This window comes from Dreissena polymorpha, chromosome 6 (genome assembly GCF_020536995.1).
Source record: "Dreissena polymorpha isolate Duluth1 chromosome 6, UMN_Dpol_1.0, whole genome shotgun sequence".
NCBI classification, from domain to species: domain Eukaryota; kingdom Metazoa; phylum Mollusca; class Bivalvia; order Myida; family Dreissenidae; genus Dreissena; species Dreissena polymorpha.
The window spans coordinates 66,070,792-66,097,075 of NC_068360.1; the positions used below are offsets into that span (position 1 = coordinate 66,070,792).

General features: G+C 35.6%; 2 protein-coding genes across 6 annotated transcripts in view; one reads left to right on the forward strand and one right to left on the reverse strand.

Moving 5' to 3' along the window:
• Positions 1-516: 516 nt before the first annotated feature.
• Positions 517-18,898, reverse strand: LOC127834234 (replication factor C subunit 4-like). Of its 2 annotated transcripts, none has more exons than XM_052359907.1 (11): positions 18,692-18,898; positions 15,981-16,111; positions 15,244-15,322; positions 13,252-13,331; positions 12,202-12,318; positions 6,716-6,785; positions 3,969-4,163; positions 1,987-2,112; positions 1,674-1,754; positions 1,142-1,258; positions 517-698 (listed from the first exon to the last, which is right to left on the reverse strand). In XM_052359907.1, the coding sequence occupies exons 2-11, from the start codon at positions 16,100-16,102 to the stop codon at positions 600-602; spliced, it is 1,086 nt and encodes a 361-aa protein (XP_052215867.1). In that variant the 5' UTR covers positions 16,103-16,111; positions 18,692-18,898; the 3' UTR covers positions 517-599. The 2 variants fall into 2 exon arrangements, with proteins under 2 accessions (XP_052215867.1, XP_052215868.1); XM_052359908.1 differs by having other exon boundaries at positions 18,618-18,898.
• Positions 18,899-18,922: 24 nt separating this feature from the next.
• The window catches only part of LOC127834235 (general transcription factor IIF subunit 2-like), a 42,102-nt gene continuing 34,740 nt past the window's right edge, over positions 18,923-26,284 (forward strand). For all 4 annotated transcript variants that reach the window (XM_052359909.1, XM_052359910.1, XM_052359912.1 and 1 more), the window contains exons 1-2: positions 18,923-19,066; positions 25,641-25,720. In XM_052359909.1, coding sequence (XP_052215869.1) covers positions 18,980-19,066; positions 25,641-25,720 — 167 coding nt within the window. In that variant the 5' untranslated portion in view covers positions 18,923-18,979. The remainder of the gene's footprint in view (positions 19,067-25,640; positions 25,721-26,284) is intronic.

Sequence of the window (26,284 nt, forward strand, 5' to 3'; positions counted from 1 at the left end):
CATACCAAATTTGGTAGCCCTAGGCCCTACGGTTATGGACAAGAAGATTTTTAAAGTTTGCACAAAAAAGGCTTTATATAAGCATTTGTTCAATTTTGTGAACCCAGGGGCAGGGTCAAATTTGACCCCAGGGGCATAATTTGAAGAAATTTGGTAGAGGACTATTAGATGTCTCTACATTCCCAATTTGATAACCCTAGGCCCAATGGTTATGGACGAGTAGATTTTGAAAGTTTTCACAAAATAGGCCTTATATAAGCTAATTTTCAATTTTGTGATCCCCAGGGCTGGGTCAAATTTGACCCCAGGGGCATAATTTGAACAAATTTGAAAGAGGTTCACCCAAGGAACATTCCTGAGAAATTTCATCAGAATTGGACCAGTACTTCAGAAGAAGATGTTTAAAGAAAAAGTTAACGCACAACGGACGGACGCACGCACGACGGACACAGGACCATGACATAAGCCCCGCTGGCCTCTGGCCAGTGGAGCTAAAAATGAACAGTCAGGTCAAAGTGGCAGGATACACATTTTATTTTAAATTATGCATTGCAAAACATTTCACACAGGCAAAAATTATAATTGGAGACTTGAACTGTTCATTTATTTGGTTGGCAGATCTGCTGCATGAGTATGGAACACAGAGACATCAACTGTAGGAACTCATCAGCTCCGTCCATCAAACACTTGTCTACTACCTGAAAACACATCACAAAACATAGGTCCACCTGAATTAAATGATTAAAGATATTGAGACAAACCAAAAAGGACTCCCATATAATGCATTTAAACAAATGTGCATAACTCATTTTTTAAGATTAATGGCAGAAGCTACAAAGCTAGTCAACAAGTGATAGTAACCAATATTTCATTTACACTTCTTCAGAAATTGACAATAATTCTATTGAATCTGCTCACTACTCAATTTTCAAGATTTTTATCTGATAACACATGATTTCAAACGAACTGCCAGTTTCTCCAGACCGACTGACCTCTGTTTGTCAGTGAGGTCAAGATTAAGATTTTTATTTTGGTATTAAGTAATAATTTAACAATCTTTGATTTTGCTAAATATGCACTTTTCAAGATTTGTATATAAGCAGAAACTACAAAGCAAGATAAAGCATGGTTTCAAACTCACAGCTAGTTTCTCCAGAACGACAGACTTCTGTTTGTCAGTAAGCTCATCCAGCTGTACCAGTTTGTCGTGCAGCTGCAGAATGAGCTGAGAGGCAGCATGGCCCTCGTTCATCAACTCCTGAAAAGTATTGGAGCCGTGTCCTCAGGAAACTGGACTTAAAGCGTGTGCATAATGTGTCACCTCTGATTAGTCTGTGCTGTCTGCACAGGCTAATCAGGGATGGCACTTTCCACTTTTATAGAATTTTCTGTTGCTTTGCTGCATAATTTCTCATTCTTTACAGTTGCTACTTTACCTCATTTGAAAGATAATGAGTCAAAAAGAACTAGCCAGTTGGTGTTCACTATGACAAACACAAATATCTGATATAAAGTTGCTATTAAATGGAATGCATGCTTAAAGGCCACCATTTCTGAAGATAATTATTATTTGTTACATAATTATTGACTTAAACTCCAGCAAAGCAGTGAAACTTCAACCATGGGTGCAGCATGGAACTATATTGTATTGATCATTTCCGTTGTTATTATACCTGTACGTTTGCCTGCAGTTTCTCATAGGAGTTGGAATGACACACAGTGATCAGGCTGTCAAGAACATCATCTGGAATCACCTGAAACAACAACAGCCATATCAAGATATTGCTAAGCTTGCATAATGAAAGATTATTGTGAACGTTTCAATGCTAACAGCACAGGCTTATCAGTCACAACAACTTCAGGTTTGTTTAATGGAAGTCTCGTCTAAACACAAGTCCAGTCTAAGAGGAAAGAATTGTCCCTGATTAGCCTGTGCAGACTGCAGAGGCTTATCTGGGATAACATTGAATGCACATGTCCACTCACCCCAGCGATGTTGTAGATATCTGCCTGTGTTATTGTCTCCTCTGCCTTGAGCCGCGAGGCACTCTGCAGGAACGTGATGGCTTTACGTAGGTCACCCTCCGACGTGTACAGAAGGGCCGACAGGGCCTGGAAATAGGGGCCGACAGGGACTGAGAGCATCAGATAGAAAAAAAGGCTAACAGAGATTGAGAGCATTAGGTAAAACAAGAGATTGCCAAGCAATATGGTCCCCTACCGTTGAAACTCCACCATTGTCAGTATTTTTTTTAAATTTGTTGCCATAGCAACCAGAATTCTTGACGTAGGAACAAAATGAAATGACGTGCATAATCTCCATATTGTCATCTATCCATGTCTCAAGTGTCATGAAAAAGTATGAAGAACTTTTAAAGTTATCGCCGGATCCAGAAAAGTGTGACAGACAGAGCGCAAACCATAAGTCTCCTCCGCTTTCACCGGTAGGGGACAACAAAGGGCCTATTAACACAAATAATTTAGGGAAACTTAAGAAACTTTGGTCACTTGCAACTTTGTGTATACAGCAAGAGATAGGAAAACTGGGCCCAAAAACATAAACCTACCTAGAGAAAAAGGAAATTCTTTTAGTCTTTGGCTTTTTCGTGTATACAAATTTTTCCATAAGAATGTCCCAAACAAGTACTGTTGTTAAAAATTGGTGTCATTGTTGCATTTTGATAGCAGAGAGAACTGATCTTTGCTTATAATAAATCTAATAAGGCTAGTGCATGTGTACAAACTATAAGATTAAAAATGATAAATTATTTAACTAACATCAATTTTATTTAACTAATATAAATCCTTACTTTTATTGTATTTTGGTTGGTAAGATTTCCTTAAGGTAGCGCACCCCTTATGATTTCCCGCGATTTATTTAACGATCATTGCCGATCTTCAATGATCGGTTATATCCGAGTGATGCATTTAATTTTTTTCAAACTTCAATTTTGATATTTGTTTATGTAATTCCTTTAGAATACATTATTTTCACAATAAATATTGACTAAAAATACGATTTCACGATTTCTTCAAAGATCGACAAGCTATTTTACCTGTTTACTTATGGATATATAATTTAAGCTGGCACTAATGTGAAGTTGTCGTTGCCGAGTGGTTAAGGCGATGGACTAGAAATCTTTTGGGATCTTCCCGCGCAGGTTCGAATCCTGCCGACATCGCATACTTTTTGCGACACGTTTTATTTCTTTTCTAGCGTAATTTGATTTAAAAAAGCATATAAGCTATGTTATTGTTAAATATGTTGAAATTTTTATGCACATCCTTCAATTTTTAAAATTAAAACAATGTTATGGCTAAATTGGGTGATGAAAATACGAATGATGCATGTTGCATTTTTATTTTTATTTCAAAAAGTAAACGGTAAATCTGTCTATTTCTTGGTATTTTTGCTGTATATAGTGTTTCTATAAATACTAAGCTTAAAATATAACTTAAATGATACTATTTTGAATTTTATTACACTTTGTTTTTAACTGACCCAATTTTTACTTGGCTGAAGTCACTAACATTTCATGGCGCTCTTCCATAGATAAAAATTTGTAAAAAATAAATGTCTGTAAAAGATTACTTATTTCATCTTGTTTAAACTTTAAACACCTTTACTGCACCTGTACACACCAACTACAAGCCCATATTTGGAAATTTGAATGAATTATGGAACTTTTATATACCCCAGGGGTATAAAATAAACTGGACAAAAGCCGAGCGTTGGGGTGGTTTTGAAAAAATCGGTATATTTTTTTTAAAAGAATGGAAAGTCTACCTACAAATTTGCATGTAGTTCAGTGAAATGATGCTGATTAAGAAAATAATTAATTAGATTATATTTGGATATGTGCCCATTAGGGGTGCGCTACCTTAAGAAACTATTTCTGCAAAAAAATTAAATTATTGTTTCATTAAGTGGGCTCGGCTTTACGAATGTTTTGCACAATGAACAGTACCTCATCTTCACAGGCTATTTTCTCCTCATCACAGATATGCCTCAGTCGTTTCTTGAGGATCTCTTCAGCCAATGGCTTGAAGCGAAACTTTGCGCACCTGGAGGCGATTGGTTCTATGATACGACTCACGTAGTTGCAGATCAAACAGAAACGTGTTGACTTTGACTCTTTCTCCATGGTGCGTCTCAGTGCAGCCTATAAGTGACATTTACAGGCTTCAATTCTTCTTAATAAGCCATGTCATGCCAAAATGAGTCTTATGCCATATGCAGTCAGAAAAGCTCAAGACCAGGCTTAGTGATTTTATTACCAGACACGGTCACCACTAACCAGACTGTATGAATCAGAGATATAAAGGGCAATGCCCCACCCCACTCGAGCCCTCTCTAATTATACCATTTAATAGTATTTCTAGTTGCAATTTCTGGTGAACACTATGCTAAATTTTTTGGTCACAATATTGCACTATATATTCAGATAAAAGGAAACGTCTTGAGGGCACAGTAGTTGGGGGGACAAGAATTTTTTTATAGAAAATTTCAAAGGGCCATAACTCTGTGAAAAATCATCCGACCAGAACCCGCTGATAATATGCACATCTCCTCTTGGTAGTGAAGCTTCCCATAAAGTTTCATTTAATTCCGGTCATTAGTTGCTGAGAAATAGTCCGGACAAAAATTGTGCACGGACAGACATACGGACAGACACACAGACGGACAGACAAAGCGGCCACTATATGCTCCCCCCAAATTTTTTGGTGGGAGCAAAATAAAATACTGGGCAAAATCGATACCTAGCGCAGACTATAAAGCTTTAACAAATATATTAATTTCGTTCTCAATTGATAACGCTTTCAAACGAATTCTCCCCAACCACCCCTCCTCCTCAAAAAAATATCTTATCGGATTTTCATTGATCTCAAAATCAACCCTGGTCAGCTGAAATCCAGATTTCTGCAAAGATCTGGAAAATTGACAACCTTGAAGAATGCCCAGGCCAATCTTGAGCTTTTCTGGTAACATATGGCAAAACAAACTGTTAAAAGGAAGTATTCAAAAGTTTTCAGTTTCAGTTCAGCAATATAAAGAACATTACTCCACTTACTGGCAGCCATGTTTTTCAGAAGATGGGAACCATTTTATAACTCTGTGAAGATATGAAGAAAATTGAAAGTGAATGGAGCAAAGAAAATTACCTTAAAGAGTCTTCACAAGGTTACACTACAGCCATGGAAAGGAAATTAAAAAAAAAGCAGATTGCCCTGTAACGTCAGCCAGACCTATTCCATTATTGAGCCAAGATATCAAAAGAACTAAAGTTTTGAAGCATGTTCAAACAAGAGATGTGTTTGTCAGAAACACAATGCCCCCTATTGCGCCGCTTTGAAGCTAATAACCTTTGACCTTGAAGGATGACCTTGATCTTGACCTTTCACCACTCAAAATGTGCAGCTCCATGAGATACACATGCATGCCAAGTATCAAGTTGCTATCTTCAATATTGCAAAAGTTATCGCAAAACTTTAACCGAGGTTAAAGTTTTGATGACAGACAGAATGACAGACAGACAGGCCAAAAACAATATACCCCCGATCATTCGATCCGGGGGCATAAAAATTGGTTGACAAGTTCTTAATTCAATGTGACGCAGTATTTAACACCATGCGAGACTCTTTCAAACCCCAACAGCATATATCCGAGTGTTTTTTTCGTTTTGAAAATTAAATTTATTCTCAATTTTGAAGCATTAGTAAGAACAAGATGTGTTTGTGAAACACAATGTCCCCCTATATGATGTTTGACCTTGTAGGATGACCTTGACCTTGTGAAGGATGACCTTGACCTTTCACCACTCAAAATGTGCAGCTCCATGAGATACACATGCATGCCAAATATCAAGTTGCTATCTTCAATATTGCAAAAGTATTAATAAAATAAGCGATTTGGGCCACATATATTTGACCTCTGACCTTGAAGGATTACCTTGACCTTGACCTTTCACCACACAAAAATGTGCAGCTCCATGAGATGCACATGCATGCCAAATATCAAGTTTCTATCTTCAATATTGCAAAAGTATTCATAAAATAAGCGATTTGTGCCACATATATTTGACCTCTGACCTTGAAGGATGACCTTGACCTTGACCTTTCACCACTCAAAATGTGCAGCTCCATGAGATACACATGCATGCCAAATATCAAGCTGCTATCTTCAATATTGCAAAAGTATTCATAAAATGAGCGATTTTGGCCACATATATTTGACCTCTGACCTTGAAGGATGACCTTGACCTTGACCTTTCACCACTCAAAATATGCAGCTTCATGAGATACACATGCATGCCAAATATGAAGTTGCTATCTTCAATATAGCAAAAGTTATTGCAAAATGTTAAAGTTGGTGCAAAAAGACAGACCAACAGACCAACAGACAGGGCAAAAACAATATGTATACCACTACTATAGTGGGGGACATAAAAACAACAAAAACAGTTATTTCCCAATTTTGCTTAAAATGCAGCGATTTTTCCCAAATCAAAGGGATCTGGACCCATTTCCAAAATGGTGAAAAGAACTATGTTTATTTTTTATAAATCTGATTCTGCTAAGACATAAAATACTGGATTTTTCCGGGAATTAGAGCTTTTCTATGAGCCTGAGACAAATTAAAAAGGTTTATAAGAAATGCAGCTGCTATCTACTGGGTATTAGTTTCACATTCTGAGTTGTTTATTTTCTTACAGACCTGGGCGGCATCTGTCATGGAGTCTGCCTCATCCAGAATGACAATCTTGAAAGGGGGACATGGCTTGCCACTGCAAAAGAAACATATCTTGTATATTAATCAGTAATGAGAGAAAATTCAAATTTCTGAAAGCCAAAATTAACTTAATAGAGCAGATTTCATATTTCAACCTGTTGCTCTGAATGATTTCCACTTCAGCAAACAACTATGAGACTTGTAAGACACCATTATTGTCAAAGTATACACGTTGAAAGTAAACATGGTAGGGAGCCATGCTTATTTAATCATTTGGTATAACAGTAAGCATATGATACACGCTGGAGTAGTAAAATCTTCCTTTATTTAGTAAACAGAAACTAAAATAGACAAGGGACAAAATTGTCACAAAACCAGGTTTTCATTGTGAAAAAAAAATCTGATAAAGGGAGAAAACTCAAACTGAACTTTTGAAATGACCAAAAAAAATTAACCCCCTTTGTAAGTTTTTTTTTTTTTTTAAATCTATTTTTAGTCGTGGCGACCTTGACATTGGAGATATTGACGTGATTCTTTCGTGGGACACACCGTCCCATGATGGTGAACAAATGTGCCAAATGATTTTAAAATCTCACAATGAATGACATAGTTATGGCCAGGACAAGCTCATTTATGGCCATTTTTGACCTTTGAACTGAAAGTGTGACCTTGACCTTGGAGATATCAACGTAATTATTTCGCGCGACACACCGTCCAATGATGGTGAACAAATGTGCCAAATGATTTTAAAATCTGACGATGAACGACATAGTTATGGCTCGGACAAGCTCATTTATGGCCATTTTTGACCTTTGAACTCAAAGTGTGACCTTGACCTTGGAGATATCGACGTAATTATTTCGCGCGACACACCGTCCAATGATGGTGAACAAATGTGCCAAATGATTTTAAAATCTGACAATGAACGACATAGTTATGGCCCGGACAAGCTTATTCCGCCAGCCCGCCACCCGGCCAGCCAGCCAGCTCGCCAGCCAGCCCGCCCGCATTCGCCAATCTAATAACCAGTTTTTTCCTTCGGAAAACCTGGTTAAAAAGAGCTTGTCACAGTAGTGCCAAATCCCCACCGAAATGTGTTTGCTTGTATGACAACATTTGTTTTAGAGAGTAGAATAATATTTGTAAAAACAAATAAAGGGAGAAACTTCATTATGCTCCGGACAAAAATTTACTTTGAAATTAAATAAAGGGATATAATTCAAACACTAAGGTAGATAGAGTTATGGTACTTAGTCACTGCACTTCTCCTACTTGCCATCTGTTTAAGTTTCAAGTTTCAAGTAAATCCCTTCAGTAGATTTAGAGTTATGCTCCGGACAAAAATTAACCTTAAAATTATAGAAAAGGGGAGATAATTCAAAAACTAAGGTAGACAGAGTTATGGTTCTTGGTCACTGCACTTTTCCTAGTTGCCATATGTTTATATTTCAAGTTTCAAGTAAATCCCTTTAGTAGATTTAGAGTTATGCTCTGGACAAAATTTACTTTAGTTATATAAAAGGGGAGATAATGCAAAAAGTAAGGTAGATAAAGTTATGGTTCTTAGTCACTGCACTTTTCCTACTTGCCATCTGTTTACATTTCAAGTTTCAAGCAAATCCCTTCAGTAGATTTAGAGTTATGCTCCAGACAAAAATTTACTTTAAAATTATATAAAAGTGGAGATAATTAAAAAACTAAGGTAGATAGAGTTGAGCTTCTTGGTCACTGCACTTCTCCTAGTTGCCATCTGTTTATATTTCAATTTTCAAGTAAATCCCTTCAGTAGATTTAGAGTTATGCTCCGGACAAAAATTTACTTTAAAACTATACAAAAGGGGAGATAATTAAAAAACTAAGGTAGATAGAGTTGTGGTTCTTGGTCACTGCACTTCTCCTAGTTGCCATCTGTTTATATTTCAAATTTCAAGTAAATCCCTCTTGTATATTTAGAGTTATGCTCCAGACAAAAATTTACTTTAAAGTTATATAAAAAGGGGAGATAATTCAAAAACTAAGGTAGATAAGGTTATGGTTCTTGGTCACTGCACTTCTCCTAGTAGCCATATTTTTATATTCTAAGTTTAAAGTAAATCCATTGAATAGATTTGGAGTTATGCTCCGGACAAAGTTTCAGCCGGACGGACAGACGGACAGGACCAATTACTATATCCCCTCCGAATTTTTTTTCGGCGGGGATAACAATCATGGTAGCAAGTTGTATTCATCATGCTTTGGAAGTTATAAGTTGAAACAAGATGCTATGTCCAACACTGCATATGCCCCTGGAAACCTTGTAAACATTTATTTTCAGGTCCATTTGAATAAGCCATGGTAAAAAGGCCAATTTCAGTTTAAAATGAGGTCAGATGATGTTGGTGTTTTAAGTATCATTGATTTGTAGCAAGCAGTACTGATGTTGGACAAAACATGTCATTTTGGGTATAAGTTCAAAAGAAGGTACCTGTAAATGTCAAAAATAAGGTCACATGATGTGATTGTGTTGATTGTGTTCAAAAACTCAAGGGAAGTAAACAAGTTTTGTAGGACAAATTATTGATGTAAAACCAAACTTGATAATTTTTGGATAAAAATTGTATAGACAGAAAGATGGACAGAAAAACTATTACTAACAGACAGGATAAAAGCTTTATTCTGTTGCAAACATTGACCAAATAAAGCATGGTCGAATCAATTTTCCTATCTCCGGTCCACATGAAGTAGTGTATTCCTATGCACGCTGTGACGATTAACATGTTCTAATATTTGACCTTTGAAATTTATAGGGACGCATCATGAATGTTATTGTTATATATCATCCTTTTTTTCTTCTTTAAAATATATTACCAAACCAGCTTTCTGTATTTATCATTTTCATTTACTTGATTACACAATTTATGACGTATCAAGTGTGACGTCATTTATCTGAGGAAACATACTATCTAGTTTCTCTCAAGATTTTAGGGACAACAACTTTGACATGGTGGTTTTAACAGTATTTTTTTAAAATATTTTTAAAGCATCTAACGAATCATAAATGTATTCCAGATTGTGTGTTTGTCATTCATGATATGTTAACATTGATAGGAATAAAATAATTTGCTACGGCAGGATTATGATTTCTTAAATCAGGTTTTGGGTAAGATTGGTTAGCATTCGATACAAACGCTATAAAAAAATAGTGTGGTTTAAAGTAGATTTCAATTATATGGATGGAAAAACAGAAAATGGATTTCGACAAAGGGATGGGAGAACAGAAAATGGATGTGTATATCGTTGTAAATTTATTGTTATAAGCAATGTTTGGTTCGCAGTCCTTCCAGCAGCCACTCACAAAAAAGTAGGAAAAAAGTAGGTTTTCTGACAGAAAAGTAAGAAATAGAAGGAATATTTTTTTCTAAAAAGTAGGAAAAGTAGGAATATTTTCAGTTAATTTGTTAATTAATCGTGGCAAATAACTTACCCGAGGAGGCGTTCTAAATGCAAAACCTTACTATTCTTTATGCCATGTGGACTATTACTGTATACTAATGGTGGCCAGTTTCTGTTGCTGAACTGTGTGGTCATCTTCCATCAGCCTGAAACTTTTTTTTATTCTAAAATTAACAAACATAACATAACCATGCTAGTAAAGCATTTACTAGCATGTTAATGGTAAATTAGTATGTGGTTACAAGCTACATGTTAAGGACTATATTCAGTACAGTGAGCTAGTAAGCCAGATGATTTACAATGATTAGAGCACTAATGCTAATGCACATCTATACAGTACACATGTTGTATAAAATAGAAATGGTTAAACACAAGAGAATGTTAGTTGTTAATAAAAAGTAAAGTTACTGATTAAAAACACAAGAGGCATATGAATACACAACTGCATGCATAATTATATATGTATTTGTGAACTCCAGAAGCAAGCAGCTGAATATTAACATACATCAACAAAGCAAGCACTATAAGCCCATTCAAACTATTCTATTGGCCCTTATCCAAGGCAGTATTTTGCTTTGATAGGCAGTCATCTCTCATCCTCTTTCTCTTTCTTGCTATTTCATCTCTTTAATCTTTGCATGTTTCAATAGACTCTGTCACCTTTTTAATGTTTCCTTTAGCCACTTCTAGTAGAGATTGAGCAATGTTCAGTTTCTTGAAGTCCTTTGCCTTAATGGCTGCAGCCAGTCTTTCATTGGCTTTCAGGAGGTTTTGGACTTGCTCATGGTAAAGTCTGCAGACACTTGTCCTGGAAACATGGCTCTAAATAGTTCAGGAAGACCATCACATGAACTGTATGACATACCAGTTGCTGCAATGTTCCATACCCATAGCGCTTCAGCTTTTGCCACTTGTTCAGTGTGGGCAAGGGGCTGTAGGTATTCACTTTTCCCAACATCTCCTCCTCCTTGAGTGCTTGTTGAGGTTGAAGGAGTAGGTTTGGAAACAAACAGCAGTTTCTGTGTCTTTTTTTCTTTTATACATTGTTTGTGCTTTGCTTCATCAGCATGGTTGATAACCTGATATAAACCATTGTTTGCACAAGAGATGCTCTTGGAACACACAAAACAGTATGCAGCAAATTCATTTGAGGAATCCTGTACACACCAGTCACCAATACTATTTCCATTATTGTCAAGCTTCACAAGCCAAGACCTGTTGAACTTAGTTTTTCCTCTTGGCATAGCTAGTTTATATCATGCGGTTATATCATGTGGAAAGCAAATAAAAAGCAACTTTTTCAAAGCCATTGTATGTTAGTAGAATTAAATTCTTTTACTGTCACTATTCAAATGGCTATTTTAATATTCTTCAACAAACATAAAATCAAAAACATACATGTATGTCAGTGAAAATGAGGTTCCCAAGCAAGTAAAAAGTAACAGCAAAAGAAATGCAAAGCTGCGGCTATAAAATTGGAATAGTATTTTTCTTAAGCAGGTAATAGCTTTGCAAATAGTTTTGGTTACTTTCAAACGATAATGTATTTCTATAACTGGAAATCAAAGAAATCATATCTCTAATATTTGATACATACTTTTTTGGAAATGAAAACAACATTTGAAAATAACCAAAAATACCCTCAGCATGGCATCATTGGGTTTATACATGTATAGCATAGTGGGGATTCTATGCTTCTGGAGTTTAGCAAAAAAAGATTTAAAATACCTGAAAGACTCACCTTCATCAAGATGAAAGATGATGCACCTGAGGAGCGACATGTTTGCCACATCTTTCAACAACAGAAACCAGCCAGTTTGACATCTTTTGTTCATTTTCTGCAAATATAACTAGCACAAAGTTCAATTTTTTATATTTTTTTGCGGACTTTATTTTCCAAAAAGTAGGAATAGTAGGAGTTTTTTAGCAAAAAGTAGGAAAAAGTAGGAAGCCATTAAAAAAGTAGGAAAAAGTAGGAACGCTGGAAGGCCTGGGTTCGACCAACTCTGTGTTGAGGGTACTAGTGGGAAGGAACTTACTCTGGCCTCACACTGCTAGCAGATTGCTGGGAGAACGTCTTCACTTTCTCTCGTATCACGGCTATCCCTCTCTCGTCTGAGGCATTGAGCTCCAACACACGCGTCTTGTAGATGTCACTAAAGTACAACAGACATGGGCTTCACTAACATATCACAGAATTGGTTTATTAAAAATCCAGTTTTGGCGGAGAGTGTTGTCCCTGATGGCTAATCTGGGATGACACAATGCACATGCATGAAGCCTGGTTTTCTCATACCAAGGCTCAAAAGTAATGGATTTCAAGCAGGTATTACTTGTTTTTATAATAAACAAGGTCTTCAAATATCCAGATAAATACTGACAATATAAAGTACCTAAATCTAATAACAATGAACTCTGGGAATAAAAATCATGCATATATGTACATAAGTAAAAGTGCCTCACTTATTTTTACAGAGTAACATTAACGGAAATTACATGTACTGTTGAAAAATAAGGTTTGTAAAACTTATTACTGGAACTTAAAATGTGGTTGAAAAGTAATAACAATCAATTGGTATCAAACATAATTGCAACAAACACATGATCTACTTATCAGTGCTGCCCTTTTTACAAAATACATTATTGCCTGTTTTTACTCCAATTTAGGAATTGTTTGTTAACAAAAGAAAGAGCCAAGTGAGTGTATCACACTACATGGTTCTCTAAAAGGGGACATTTATCACTGCCTTGCTGCAACTACATAGGACCCAGAGCTATGTGTTTTTAAGCCTCGCTTTGGGAAAACAGTGTTTAATGCATGTGCATTAAGTGTTCACCCAGATTAGCCTGTGCAGTCCCCAAAGGCTAAAAAGTTACATCCCTTTCCAGCTACATGTGTACACTGGATTTCTGCTAAGAGAGTTCCTTTAAATAAAAAATACCTTACAAGCAGGAAATGTTGTCCCTGATAAGCCTGTGTGGACTGCACAGGCTAATCTGGCACGATACTTTACGCACATCCATTAAGCCCTGATTTCTCATAATGAGGCTCGTCAGACAATATTTTCCATATTAAATGCACAACTCACCCAAACAGTTCCCTGGAAGCAGCCAGGATAGTAGAGGTCTTTCCTGTGCCTGGTGGTCCATAGAACAACAAATTGGGCAACTACAACAACACAGGAGAAAATGCTTTAATGTTGAAATGATTCCTTCTAAATACATCAACATAGCAGGAAACCATAATAACTTCAAACAACAAAATGACTTCCTAGAATAACTATGAAAATGTTGTTAATGAAATTATATATGTTCAATAAGATGATTTTATTTGGTCTATAAGATGGTGATATTAAAATTAACTATATCCCAAAAGCTAGTGATATATAATGGTTGGGACTGTTCAAAAGTGAAAATCTGCTTTTTTTATTTTCTGTTTGACTCTAGGAATAAATAAATGAGTAAAATGCTTCAAGCTGACCACCATTCATCTTAGTTGTCCATGCTTTCAGGTTTTTTTTTTAGAAAAAGGGGAAGACGCTGGACGCTGGGTAAAAGGGGAAAATGGAGCGCGAAAGAGACATATTTGGGGAAAAAATAAAAACTGTTCATTTCAATGTCTATAACTCACCTACAGACTTCAGGGTTTTTTTTAGAAAAAGAGGCATGTCTCTGACCTTTTTGTTCTTAAACACATGAACAAGTATGATATTAAAGTCAAAGTTCTAAATGAAGTTGCAGGTGTAGATCTAATAAAGGGAAATGTTTTCAACTGGGGCCGGGGAACGATGTCAATTTCATGATGAATGGGTTGACGATCTAGATCTGCTACAGTATTGAAAGGGAAAGGTGCGGCAGCTGCCGATTGTCTACTTTCCCTTTCACAATAATCCGACAGTATTAATCGATGTTGATTACATGTACCTCCAAATCCTGATGGGTTTCAACGGTTTTTGATGATGCATTCTTAAAATGCGTCAACGCAATTAATATTTTCCGAGTCCCAACTTTTTATTTTGTTCGTGTATGAACGCCAATTGTGAGACTTTATTCTGTTTTAACGTTTCTATCTTGGCTTTCACATAACCCGGATGAAAATTCGACTGGTTTCCGGTAATTAATTGAAGAAACACCCTTCTTGTGCAAGACCGGAATCAAGTAAAATAGTCATATGATTAATACGAATAGTTGCCCGATTTCAATGACGTAATTTAAGAGCTATATATAGAATCACTGGGATTCCCAGATTTGAGTGTTCGTCGGGAGAGAGAGAGCGAGATCGTTTTACATGGTACAAATTGGATAAGTGTCGACTTCCCAAAAGAAAAAAAACATTTCTTTGAGGGTAAAATATTATATTTTGGTGAAAACTTATATTTTCTGAGGGGAAATGGTATTTTTAGGGGAAAAATTCTGGTAGGGGAAGACGCCGAATATCGGCGTCACTTTCTTAGTAAAAAAAACCCCTGGCTTTATTCAAAATACTGTTATCAGATAAATTATAATAATTATATTACATTCAGAAATGGAACCATGATTGAAAAGATATTAATCATGGTATTAAGTAAGTCTTATTTGGTATATTTCCCAATGCCAGAAAGCATGGTTCATACAGAACCCAGTCTTTGAGAGCAGATATTGACATTGATATTCACTTTTTATACTAAAACATGTTTTACAACTTACCCATTGTACTCATTAGCTTGTGTTCAGACCATTATATTTTTTGCAGTTTTATCTATAATTCTTCCTATTAATAAATAAATTAATTATAGATGGTATTCCCTAAACACCGTTAATTTGCGTCAAAATTTCCAATTTCACAGACATTGTTGATGCAATGTTTGTTTGATATAATTTAAAATAGTATAACACCTGTCATGCAAAAATGGGTCTTATGCGATATGAATTCTGCGAAGCCCCAGACCAGCCTGCACGTCTGCCCAGTCTATTCAGGCCCCAGCCTGTCTGCTTATGAAACCACAAAATCTTGTGTGAATTTAGAACAGACAGTGTAGCTAAGCTGGCGATGTTTGACATAAGATCTATTTTCGCATAACGCGGCTCTTTCATTTACATACATCTGAGCCCTGCAGTGACTTCTTGAGGACAGCCACCACCTCCTCTTGATATGCAACATCATCCACCGTCCTGGGGCGGCTGAAATAGTGTAAGGATATGATAACTATGAGTTCTGGTATTCCTTGGACTACACAAAATATTCAGTGATTGAAATTTAAGCAACAGCCTGTATACCCAAAACTTGTCAATGTTGAACTGTCTTCCTCATATTCTCAGATTTACAGACATAATTTAGATTTGTGTGCTTTTTACCGCTCTTTGCTATGTATTATGCACATTTTTGTACCCAAATATTTTAATTGTTAAAGATGGTAAACGTTCCTATTTTGGCTTAACAATTTTTTTGTGGGGTCAAAATTGGGGCCAAAGTTTAGCTTTATTCTCAATCTGAGAAAGTAATTATTTTTACCTGAATGACTGCCTTATCATTTTAACATTTGTATTCCTAATATTTTAGTATTTGTTAGCAAAAAACCCAGACAAGCAATTTTCCCAATTTTAATCTTAATTTTTCCCAATCCAAAATATATAAATACATGAACACCAAAAGTTATAATTTCATTCTAGCAATTGATCTCTTTTTATTATACATTTTGTTAAACAACATAAATAAGTTACTTCATAATTCACATAAAAGGGCATATTCAAAAATCAAAAGATGTGTTTTTGAAACACTATGTCCCCCCTATATATATGGGGGACATAAAAACACCCAATATAGCTGGGCATCACTCACTATTTCTCTACCCATGGGATGTGTTTCTTCTTCTGTTTGGATTCTTTAGAGCTGCCTTGAAGTGCATCTGTCTTCTCTTTGGTACTTGAACCAAGGGTGCCCGTTTTCAAAAATGCTTGCATAATGAAGATCTAAACACACATAATTATTAAGTTAACCTCTTTAACATCAATATTTAAATATTAACCTGTTTTTGGATTGCCTTTTTGAGGATAGCGACATAAAATGTAGATGAAGAGGTTATTATCATCCCCACGCTTTTTGAAAAGCGTAGGGATATTGTGGTTATCTCCGCCGTCTGTCTGTCTGTCTGTCCGTCCTGGCCACTATCTCCTCCTACACTATAAGCACTAGAACCTTGAAACTTACACACATGGTAGCTATGAGCATAATTATGTGCGACCCTGCACTATTTTGAATTTTGATCTGACCCCTGGGTCAAAAGTAATGGGGGTTGGGGCGGGGCTGGGTCAGAGATTTTCACTCATTTTTTATGTTATTTTACATTAACTTCTTCATTTCTGCACCGATTTACTTCAAATTGATACTGAACCTCTCTTATGACAATATGGTTAATCTAAACTATGCATGGCCCCATTACCATCCCTGGGGCGCATAGACCACACCCACCAAAATTGCCTTTTACTATAATTTCTTCATTTCTACACCGATTCACTTCACTTTGCCCCATTAATTGAGTGAAACAATAGTTACAAGGATTTATCGCATCGTCTGTGGATGTTTCTGTTGAAACTGAAAGTAGATAGAGAAAGAGCGAGGTTCCCAGCCTGCGCGCGCATTTCAATAAGCGAGCGGGGTGACAGCGATTTCATTAAGCATAATGACGCACTTCTGTTGCTTTAGAAAATGGCGAGTGATTTACCTTGTCAATATCTATGTACATAGTCGAACTATCCAGGGGTTCCGCTGTCGATCGCCATTGGCGCCAACAAAAAAGATCTTGATAGCTTTTACATATTTTTCGAGTAGGATAAGGACAATAAAATATGGTATCGTGATCAACACAACCATATGCATACGCCATTTTTCATAAGTGTAAAGAGTACAGTGCATTATGGGGCAGAGCTTTCATTGGACGAGCGAATTTAAATTTAGATTGAATGCAATACGATACATGTACAAAGAAATGTTTTTATTGCATCATATGCAGTGCCATGTAAAAAAACGTGCTTCCCGGGGACTTTCTGATACTGGTCAAAAATGAAAATGAATCTCTGTTAACAATTACACTGCGTTAGCATGTAAATAAATCGTCTTTTTTATTTAATTAATTACTAGTAAACGTTCTGAAAAATGAAATGCCTTAATCATTAAATGTCAGGTAACGTGTTTTGTACTGTGCGCAGTATATTTTAACAGCCGCTCCAAACTGCAATCATATTAAAGTAAGAATGTTTAAATCGTTTCGAATAACTTAAATTTGATAATTATTAGGCTTGCACATACGTTATTGAAATTATCGCACCGAACCGTTCTAATAGGGAATACATGTAATAAAAACTGACACGCGAATTTTTCACAACATGATTGACATTACACAACCGATTAACACCAATTAGCTGCCAGTGTAACCTCTAAGCGATTAAAATCAATTTAACGGCCGGTTGAATAAAGAGATCAAGATGTGATCGCTGCCATTTTTGAATTTTCTAGTTAAGTTGTTGTTGCTTTACGGTCCGGCTAAATTTTCTCCGGACCGGCACATTTTCTGAAATGCCTGTCCGGATGACCGGCAGATTTTTTCTAATTTCGCCATGCCTGCATACATGTATGTACATGTAGGTGGATATCTTTGCACTCGATCCGCCGCGTACGTATGCGGCGGATTTACTCCGCGAAAGTACGCGTGGTTAATACAGACTCGGCGTCGTTGCGCGGATCGATGCCGAGTGCCACGGCGATACGCCGCGTGAACACACGATTCGGCCGCCGCGGACTAATAATCTGGCCGTGGCGTAGCCGCGGATTATGTTTGTGCCGCTTTGGCTGTACTGTATATACAAATAAAGCTTAATAAGACTTATGAAGGTATGACTTATGAAGGTACTTATTGGTTTTTTTTATGAAAAAACATACTTTTTAAAGTGATAATATAGTCAATGACATTAATGTAGTAAGGTTTATTAAAATGATTGTTCTTATTAATAAGGTGGAATAACCGACAGTATTCACGCCGCGAAAAAGTGGCGACAACTTTTTTGGGCCAGTGGAACCCGTGCTATCTTTTTTTAAGAAGACGTTTTGTCGGAAGATTTTTATTAATTTAGTATGTGTATTCATTATAACAAACAACAGGTAACTAAAAAATAAATAAATCAATTAATTAAAAAAAACATTGTCATTGACATCAAGCACCTATGGATCTCATGACATGACACAGACTGCTATTCTTAATCGCAGGTTCTACTGGTCCCATCAGAATCATTACAAAAATGTCTTAGGAATTGAAATGCACTCTCTTGATGGGGACACGTATATTTATTTATGTTTTTCTGAATATAGCCTATTATAGGTCTTTGCAATATCGCGAAAACATATGACAAGCACTGCAATATGTAAAAACAGCTAATTAGAAAATAGAAGTCAGTGTGATATAACCTGTTCGAATAATCTTACCAAACGAGTATATTGCAGACTTTATTGCAATAAGCACTATGCACTTAAATATAAAAAGTCAATATTGTGTTTACCTTCTCTTTATTCCCGCCAATTAAGGTTACACGTCAATAATTAAAACATGACCCATTAGTTTGAGGGATTTAATCCAAAAACGGTTATCAGATTCTTTAATTAGGTAAATATTATTCATAAAAGATGTTGTTTATTCTCATTTACAAGATCTATCTAATTTAAAGCAAGTGTTAATTGTAGAAGTTTTAAGTCAAATTGTACTGGTGTGTAACCTTTCATAACAACAACAACTTCTTAAAACAACAACAACAAGAAAGGAAAAGCAAGCAGGTGACTTTTACATAAAAATGTCTCAGCCGCCCGAAGAAGAAAGCGCTCGGCCACTTCGAGATGTTGACCTAAGAGCCGCAGAAAGAGGTGTATGGTTGGTCAAGGTAACATGGATCGTGCGTTTGTTACATTAATATCATTCTCCGGTAGGACTATATTCGGATAATAAACATTTCGGATATGCTATATTGAATGTTAACATCACCAATAGCTTTAGTAAAAACGGCATTCATTAAACTCAAATTTCCAACTGGTTAAGTGTATGTCTGTGTGAACATAAGTCTCTCTCAGCTCGAGATTTCTGACTTCATCATTTGATGCAATTTAAAAAAAACAACAAACCAAAAATGTTCAATATCAGGAAACCTAGTTCTGGCTACCATAACTTTAAATGTCGCTTTTTATGATTTTTGACTGGCGGGACTTTATAGTTATGGACCAACCCCATTAGGAAAGTCAACCAGAAATTCCCAAAAAGTTGACAGTTAACAAAGACCTGTCCAAAACAGCTTTTAAAAGCAGTTATTGGCCCAAATCAACCCCTTGATCGGAAAGATTGACATTTTTCTCATTTAACTGATATATTCTTTCACAAACTACTATCTTAATCATTTAAAATTTATCTTTTCTGCTCTTACATATCGAGAAAAACAGCGATGTGACAGACTTTCTTGAAATGCGAATCTCCCGAGATTTCACGGTAATATGACATTATTTCTATTTTTAGTAACATACCATGTGCTCAAGTGTTTTCAAATTCAGAATGACATTTCTCGGTATTTTAGATTATTCTGGCTTATGTTGCAAACAATTTGTAGTGTAAATACAAACTCAAAGTAAATATTATTTAAAACTACCTGATTCACACTGAAATCAGTCGTATAATCCACCAGACGTTAGTTGTTAATCACAAATAATAGATTTCAGAAAATGAAAGTAATGTTTACAATTTCAGCATAAAATGTCAAGGTCGATCCGAAAGTATCCAAATGAAAACTCGTCATGTGACAAAGCGACAATGGTGTCAAATTTGTGAATTTCAGACTGATGAGAGCTATTTTCATCTATTGTAAGATGCATCTGAAACATTTGAACCATAAAATATTCCCCGATGCAGTAATTTATATTCATTCACCAATATATGTAGAAATGTTTCCAAGAAAATGAGCTTTCTTTGATTTATAGCGGGACATAAATATGTTATGTCTCTGGTTGACTTTCGATATGGGGTTGGCTTCAGCGTACAGGTCTGTCAATACTATATAAACTGTACGCTGAAGTTTCACTAGCTACAGGAAACCGTGTTTCTTGTGTATCACCAGGCTCTCTAGATCATAGGTCAAGGTAAAACTTTGATATAAAAGGTCCCGACCAAACTTTGAATTCATTACTCATCATTACATTAACACAACCAGCCAAATATGTTTCAGTGATTTTTATGCCCCCTGTAGGGTGGCATATAGCAGTTTAACTGTCTGTCAGTCCGTCCGAGAAAAAAACTATTACTTTGGCCATAACTTTTGCATTATTCAAGATAGAAACTTGATATTTTGCATGCATGTGTATCTCATGGAGCTGCACATTTTGAGTGGTAAAATTTCAAGGTGAACATCATCCTTCAAGGTCTAGGGTCGAAAAAACAAAGTCAAGGGAAATAATAAGCTTTAAATGGACATAGTTATCTGACCTGCCCACGTATATATTTTTGTTAAATAAATCAAAGCGGCGCAGTAGGCGGCATTGTGTTTCTGACAAACACATTGTGGTAAAAGGTCAAGGTCAAGGTTATCCTTTACGGTCTACGGTAAAAAATACAGATTTAAGGGAAGTTCAAAGCTTTAAAAAGTGAGAAAATTATTCAATATTGAACATAGCCACTTTATATATTTGGCATGCATGTGTATCTCATGGAGCTGCACATTTTGAGTGGTGAATCTACAGTCACGGTAGTGGTTTTTAATTATTTGCTACTAAAAATAGAGATTTGTTACAGACAATTATTTTCAAGGGTAGTAATTTATATAAATTATAAATCTCATACTGTGAAACCATTACCGTAATAACTCTATGTTTTCGGACACTTAAAAATAATAAAAAATTTTCGTGTCCGAAAACATAGATACGAAAAATATTCACAAAATGCAGGTGTCCGAAAACTGAGAGTCGAAAATTGAAGTGTCCGAAAATAGCGTCAATTGTATCAACGACTGTCGGTTATAGCATGCGCTTGTAAAATACCATGCCGTGTAGTATAAATTACAGTTATATATATTTGCACTGCATTTTAAATAGTTTTAAATGCTTAATTTATTTGACAGAAAGTTACTACAGGGTTGTACTTTGACCAACGAGTTCAAAGAGAATGTGACGTACCGATACTCGCTAGTATGAACCTGTAATTAACGCAAAAAGCAAACTATGAATTCTTTGTTTTTTCATTTCAGATACCGGTAGTTGTTTTCTAACACCTTCCATTGTTCGTAAAACTTCCAATAGGGTGCATCACATTTTGAAGCTTTTAGTATTTGTCATAACGCTTATGCTATCGGGCGAAACCATTTTTTAATACCGGTTTACAAGGTTATCTACCCAATAACGCAATGTAATGGTCCGTTGCCCTCAGGCATGCACCTTCCATGTTTTATGATGTTAATCTAATTGTAAAACCCCATGATTGAAGAGTCATTAGATATCGAAAACAGGACCGAAATTTGGTAAAATAGCGCTGTAAAATATTATGTCCGAAAACTTAGAGACATAAATAATGGACGAACAATCGTGTGTCCAAAAATTAAGAGTCATGAAAAATAATTATTTTTGCTAAAAAAGGGGGTGTCCGAAAACTTAGAGTGTCCAAAAACATAGAGTTATTACGGTATTAATCGTCAGGCATTAATTTTCATAAATTTTGTCAGTCGACCGATCGGCGAATTTAAGATCCTAACGAACAATCATGCTCTATGTTTGAACAAAAACAAACACCAAGTTGAATAATATTTTAAAACTTTACCGTAGACATGAGGCATTAAATTCCAACATAATCCATGCAGACATTCACTGCTGTTTCATAATCAAGATTAATCCGGTTTTGACACAAAGGGATGTAGATTACACAAGGTACTTAACTGACACGTGACACTTCTTTAAAACGCGTGTGCATTACAGCTGTATCGAATGCGTTGACTTTGTTTATGTAGAATGGTAATGAATTAGCGCTAATTGTTTATAACTTTATTACCCATTAGGTGCATTGTGTTTTTCAGGGGTGTTGCATATTAGCCATCACGCAGCGAATGCCGATGAAAGACAATAAACCAAATGAAAAGATGACGATGCGTGATCAACATGCGTATTTATCACAAATTAATAAAGAATATTTTAATTGCTGTTTGTTGTTTGATTGTTTGCGTTTAACCACACTTATTACTATTTTATATGTATCAATTTATTTATTTTTAAATTATTGACATTATTGATTTATATACCGGTAGTTTACTTTTTAAGAACAAACACACACATAGAGTTTCTAATTTTAATGTTGATATCAGAATAAAAAAAGCATTTTATTTGAAAAAAAAACACTTAACAAACTGGAACTATCATATAACACAAACAGTTTTAAAACGGTATTGACAGCATTTTAATAAAAATCATACCAACTAGAACACATACCCAATTGGCAATTGGCCTCGTTGTTACAAACACTCGTTAACGGTTATTCGATCCCACTTGTCCGCTAATCATAACAATGAACTTGTTAATGGCATACATTAAGAGGGTCCATTACTGTCCCTTGATAACAAAAGACTAGATAATTGGCATGTGACAAACAGGCCCCACCTCCTGCAGTGATTCTCAAGTGTGTTCCCGCATTCGTACCACGATTTTTTGCAACTGCGATTGATCGCGAATATGTATTACACACAAATCGGATATTGACTGACGCATTTTTTTAAAATGCAAAATCAGAAATCAGCGAATTTAAGTGCTGACGAAATCGTCATTTTTATAAAAATGACGAAATTTTGTGCTGTCGAAAATAAATGGTTTCACAGTATTATATATTTCCTTACCAAGAATTGAAGTTCTTTTCACAGTTACTGTACAGATTTATTATTTTGATTATTAATAACCCAAATGATTGATTTTTCAAAGTTTTTTTTAAATGCTATAATTATAATTTCTTTGATGTTCATTACATACCTGTGGACTTATGTCCATAGATACATGATCAACTCTGGCTATGATCTCTTTTAAACCACGGGCCTTGGTTGTCAGTGATAACTGACATGGTCATAATCGACTGTGAGACCCTCCCCACCCCCCACCCCCCCCACCCCCCCACCCCGGTTGGATTGGACAAAATTCAAGGGAAGTAATAACCTTTAAAGGGAGATGATTTCTATACCTGCCAAATGATAAATAGAAATTTTATTTCAATGCGGCACAGTAGGGGGCATTGTGTTTCTGACAAACACATCTCTTGTTATGTTCCAATTTGGGTCCGGTAGGACCAATGGAATAAAGTATGTATTTTTTTCTAAATGGGACCTAAACTTCCCACATTGAAGATTCCCGAAAAAGAATACATCTTCAACAACTCTAAACATGTCTTTCATCTTAAAATCCACCTCTATAAGTTGAACCTTTGAAAATATTATATTGAAATCACTTTTATTATCAATTTTATGTATTTGTAAGCATAAAATCAACAATATTCATTTCTCAAAATTAGTCAACACAACACGATTTTTCCCAATCCAAAGGGGCCAGGCCCCATTACCAAAATGGTGGAAAAAAATACTGTGTTTTCAATGCATGCAGCTAGAAAGACCACTGTCCCAAACTCAAAGGTAAATTTAATCATTGTTCATAAAGTTCAGACTCATACTTAATAATTTATTTTGCAATTTTAAAATAACATACTTTAAATTAAATGTTAACAATATGGAGAAGTCCTGTAGCTGGCAAGTCCTGTCACACTTAGACAAGTTAGTGGTCAACCATGTACAACCATGCTTATTATATGAAATGCTGGTAATGCATGCAGTTAATACAGTGCATGTTTTTTTAGGGTCTTATTAGGGGTTGCATTTGGGGTCTAAATTTGGCTCAATTCTTAATTTCAAAAAGTATATTTTTTTCCTAAATGACTGCCTACAATTCCCAATAGAAGGTTTTCGATTAAACAAAATTGTCATGAATTATTTCACCACCCATTTCAAGCTCCATAGTTAATATAATATTGAAATCACTTTTATAAGTTTTATTCCAACAGTTACTATAAAGGTACTGTTACCCACGAATGACGAAAAAAGAAAAGTTCTAAAATACCGTATTTTTTTACAATTATTAGTTTATATTGATTAAAATATCATGACTAGTATATAACATTACCTGACAAAAGTTGTTAAGTTTTCGTGTTTTCAGTATATTCGGTAATAAATTGAACTGGGTACCGGTACCAGGTAACTATCAGTATACGCCAGTAGATTGATCATCATTGTCACGTGGTAAACCCAGGAATGCAAATTGTGCATGCTTAGTGAATTGTATATCGTCGCTGTCGTTCTCAAACCTCGTAGCTCCAAAATTTTCAAAAATGTTTTTTCGTCTTTTCCGAATATATGAAGTCTGGCGCGTGTTTTGTGCTATATCTCGTAGCTCTACGCCAATCAGAGCCCTTGAAAAATGCATGTGACGAAATGTTGTAGCTTTATTGTTGTCTTTTTTCCGGCAAAAAGTCGTAGCGACGTCATTTCATCTAAAGGTACGTCATTTCGTTTGTACAAATTTGACAAAAACGTTTTTATATTTGCAGCTACAAGGTTTCCTATCAGGACGAATTGTCATACCTTATACCTCGGACGCTCCGTGCTCATACAAATGACACAACTGAGGTGACAAAATATCGTAGCTACCATTTCTGAACATCAGTATGACTTATCAGAATGACTTACGCGTCTACGGCTTATACCGTATTTTGCAGCTTCATTTGTTTGGTATTTTTACAGAATTTCTATTTCTAAAACATCGTTATAAAAAAATGAGACGGTTTTTTCTCTCTCCTGAAAACTTGGCGTTTTGTAGCTACAAGGTTTGAGAACGACAGCGACGATATATTTTATATATATAATGATCAATCTACTTTCGTTATTTATAGTGTGTATAAGAACTAAACAATGTTAATTTTCAAGTCTCATTGTTTTATTTGTGGTGGGTCACTTATGTAATGTTTTCTTTGTTCATTCCACACCTGAAAAATCAATATTAACAAATTTAAATAAAATTTATTTTGAACAAAATAGAAATTAAAGATTTTTAATAATCTGTATATTCATTTAATAGCGATGCTACTAAGGTGTGGACTGAACAAAGAAAACATTACATAAGTGGCCCACCACAAATACTGCTGTTTACTTTGAAACAAACATAAATACTAATTTTTTTGTAATTAAATTGGGTGGTGGCATCGTTTATGACGTAAATTACTAAGTACTAATATTAAATTCTGATAAAACAAATAAGACCTTATTTGGAACGGAAAATTCAATAAAAGCGGAAAGATTTATTGCTGATTAGCCTGTGCCGACTGGACAGGCTAATCTGGGATCTCACATGAGGCACATGCATTAAACCCAGTTTTCCCAGACCGAGCCTCACATTCTGTGTTTTTAGGTCCCAAAGTACCTCTCTGAAAAGTGGAAGAGAGCCTCTGGAAAGGGAGAGGTGGGCAAGTTGAAGATCATCAGCACAAAGTATGTTTACACAGTCATGCAGTTTTATACATAGTGAATAACCCTCAATTGGTCATTGTCAGCTCGGTTAGTACTTACATGTTACCCCAGGTACTTTTAAGTATACTTACATGTACCACGTGTACAGAAAATATACAAACACGTACCAGGCCAATTTAGACTATACCCAAGTTTTATTCCCGCCCGGAATCTGATGTCATAAAACGCGCTACGGAATAAGAAACAAAATTTTCTTTGAACAAAACCTGCCTCAACATGCTCTTTTAGTAGTAGTTTCAATAATATAGAGGTCATTTTACAGAATATTGACCTAAATATGAACATAATTAATTAGAAAAAAATAGCTGCCAATGATCAATTTAGTGTTGGTATTCCCGGGTATGTTTCAGTATATTTTCCGTACCCAGGGTGCATTTTAGTATTCTTAAGAGTACCAGGGATACATTTAAGTAGTACCTGAGCTCACAATGACCAATTGAGTGTGAAAAACAGGTCACTGCCTGATAGTTTTGGAATATATGAGACTAGGCTTAGAATAAAATAACGAGGAGGCTTGTTGAGCTG